Source organism: Buceros rhinoceros, unplaced genomic scaffold (assembly GCF_000710305.1).
Source record: "Buceros rhinoceros silvestris isolate BGI_N320 unplaced genomic scaffold, ASM71030v1 scaffold26185, whole genome shotgun sequence".
Taxonomy (NCBI): Eukaryota; Metazoa; Chordata; class Aves; order Bucerotiformes; family Bucerotidae; genus Buceros; species Buceros rhinoceros.
In genome coordinates this window covers 10,894-12,882 of record NW_010414953.1, presented here as the reverse complement: position 1 = coordinate 12,882, position 1,989 = coordinate 10,894, and the positions used below count along the sequence as shown (strand labels likewise).

General features: G+C 54.1%; 1 protein-coding gene across 1 annotated transcript in view; it reads right to left on the bottom strand.

The window, feature by feature from the left end:
* SLC4A5 (solute carrier family 4 (sodium bicarbonate cotransporter), member 5) overlaps positions 1 to 1,989 on the bottom strand; it is a gene marked incomplete at its 3' end in the record, with an annotated part of 15,025 nt that overhangs the window by 4,162 nt on the left and 8,874 nt on the right. The window contains exons 11-12 of the mRNA XM_010137271.1: positions 1,714 to 1,847; positions 1,328 to 1,599 (exon numbers count right to left, since the gene is read on the bottom strand). Coding sequence (XP_010135573.1) covers positions 1,328 to 1,599; positions 1,714 to 1,847 — 406 coding nt within the window. The remainder of the gene's footprint in view (positions 1 to 1,327; positions 1,600 to 1,713; positions 1,848 to 1,989) is intronic.

Here is a 1,989-nt window from a genome sequence, read left to right as displayed (position 1 = left end):
AAAAATATTATTATTGTTATTATTATTTTTCCTCCGTAATATTGTATTTTTCCAGAAACCGGCCTTATTTGGGATTTCTACGGCTGGAAGGGTGGATACCACTGGTGGTATTTTTTTTTTAGAGTATCCAATATTAAAATAATTTTAATATTTAGAAGGCGATACTCACTTGAGATTGAAATCAGCCCAAATTGATGTGTGCAGCAGAGACAAATATGGTACAAATCAGTTATAATAATCAAAAATCAGAACGAATTAAAAAATAAAGATTAAAAAAAAAGGATGGACGGGGCAAGAAACAGAATTTCTCAACATGGACAGAGGAACGGAAAATCCTCGGATGCCCGCGGCAGCGAGGGCGAGCAACGGGGCTGCCAGGAGGATTTGTGGGGTGCAAACGCCTCTCGGCTGCTGGGGGAGCTCGGAAAAGAGGAAGACCTCCCTGGAGGCCGAAGGCTTCGCCTTCCCCCTGCGTTAACCACGGAGGGTGGGTGGGACGGTCCCGTTCGGGGTGTTCCAGCCCGCCGGGGTGGCGTCGGGCAGCAGCTCGCTCAGTGGGCGGATGATAAACGGAAATCGAGGGAAAATAGAAAATTAAACCAAATTGACAGGCGGTAGGAGCTCTTCTCGCGACGGCACGTGTCTCGGGAGCACGGTGCCTCGTGGCGGATGCTTTATTTCCGGGGAGATCTTCACCGTCACTGCTCTGCCTGCCGCATCTGCAGCTGATGCTCCCCGAAAATGGTTAAATTTAGACTTTTAAAATAAATTCAGCTCGTCTGAGAGCAGGCGGCTGCTGCTGTCGGCTCAAAGCAAGGCGCTCCGCTCCATTCCGGGTGGCCGCGGGGGCATCTGAGCTGCTCGATTCAGACTGGGGATCATCCAGCACGAACAAAACCATGGGAGCCATCAAAAAACCCATCTCAGATGGCCTCTCGCTTTTGAAAAGGAAAAACGGTCCAAGGAGGTTTCCTCACCCAGCTGGGACATCCCAGGGTGTCCCAGACCCTGGAGAGGACAAAACCTTCCCGTGTACTTTCTGGAGAACGTTCCCCTCGTCAGCAGGCTGGGAGTCATCATCTAAAACGCCTTTTTTTGACGAATTCCCTTTTATCCATCCAGGTCTGGCTGCTCCAGGTGAGGCTCCGCCTCTCCAGCACCGACGTGCTCATCCATGGGGAACAAGGCTCTGCTTCCATCTTGCCCCAAACCACTCTCGGAGGAGGAGGAGGAGGTCTCTCCGCCCCACGCTGACGATCCAGGGGGATTTATCCACACCGGGACCCCCCACCCCCTCCATCTGGCGCCGGAAGAGATGTGCACTCACCTGGGTCGGGGGCGACGCACTCGCACTTGTACATGGTCACGTAGTCAGGCTTGAAGTCCGAGTTGATGGGGTAGTACTTAAAGGCTCCGATCATCTTCTTGATGGCATCGTAGATGAAGATGAAGCTGATGAGGGTGGAGAAGCCTTCCTCCGTGAAGCGGGTGATGTACTTTATAATGAAGCTGGCGTCGGTGGCCACCAGGATAAGGCACTGGAAGGCAGAGTGCAGGCCGATCCAGAGGCGGAACTCCATGTAGTCGATCCCGTTGCCTCTGAAAGCGGGGACAGGGCGAGAGCGGCCCCGTGAGAGCACGCCGGGGGCTGGAGGACAGCTCCCATCCCAGTGTGGATGTGCCTCGGTTCCCCCGGTGTCACCTAGCACCTACTTGCTGAAGTCGAAGAGCAGCTTCTCAAAGATGAGGATGGGGCCGGTGCTGCTGAGGATAATGAGCGGCTGCCCAGCGAAGAGGCAAAACATGGAGCCTGCCATCGCCGTGCCGAGGAAACTCTCCATGACACCCTGGGGATGGAGCAAACCCAGCGTTACACGGCGATGCTGTGCCACGCTATGTCCCCATGGACAGCCCCGATGGGATGGGAAGTAAGGACCTCTGCTTGGACCTTTATAGGATGATGGGGACCACGTCCCCTTGCTCCTGGTG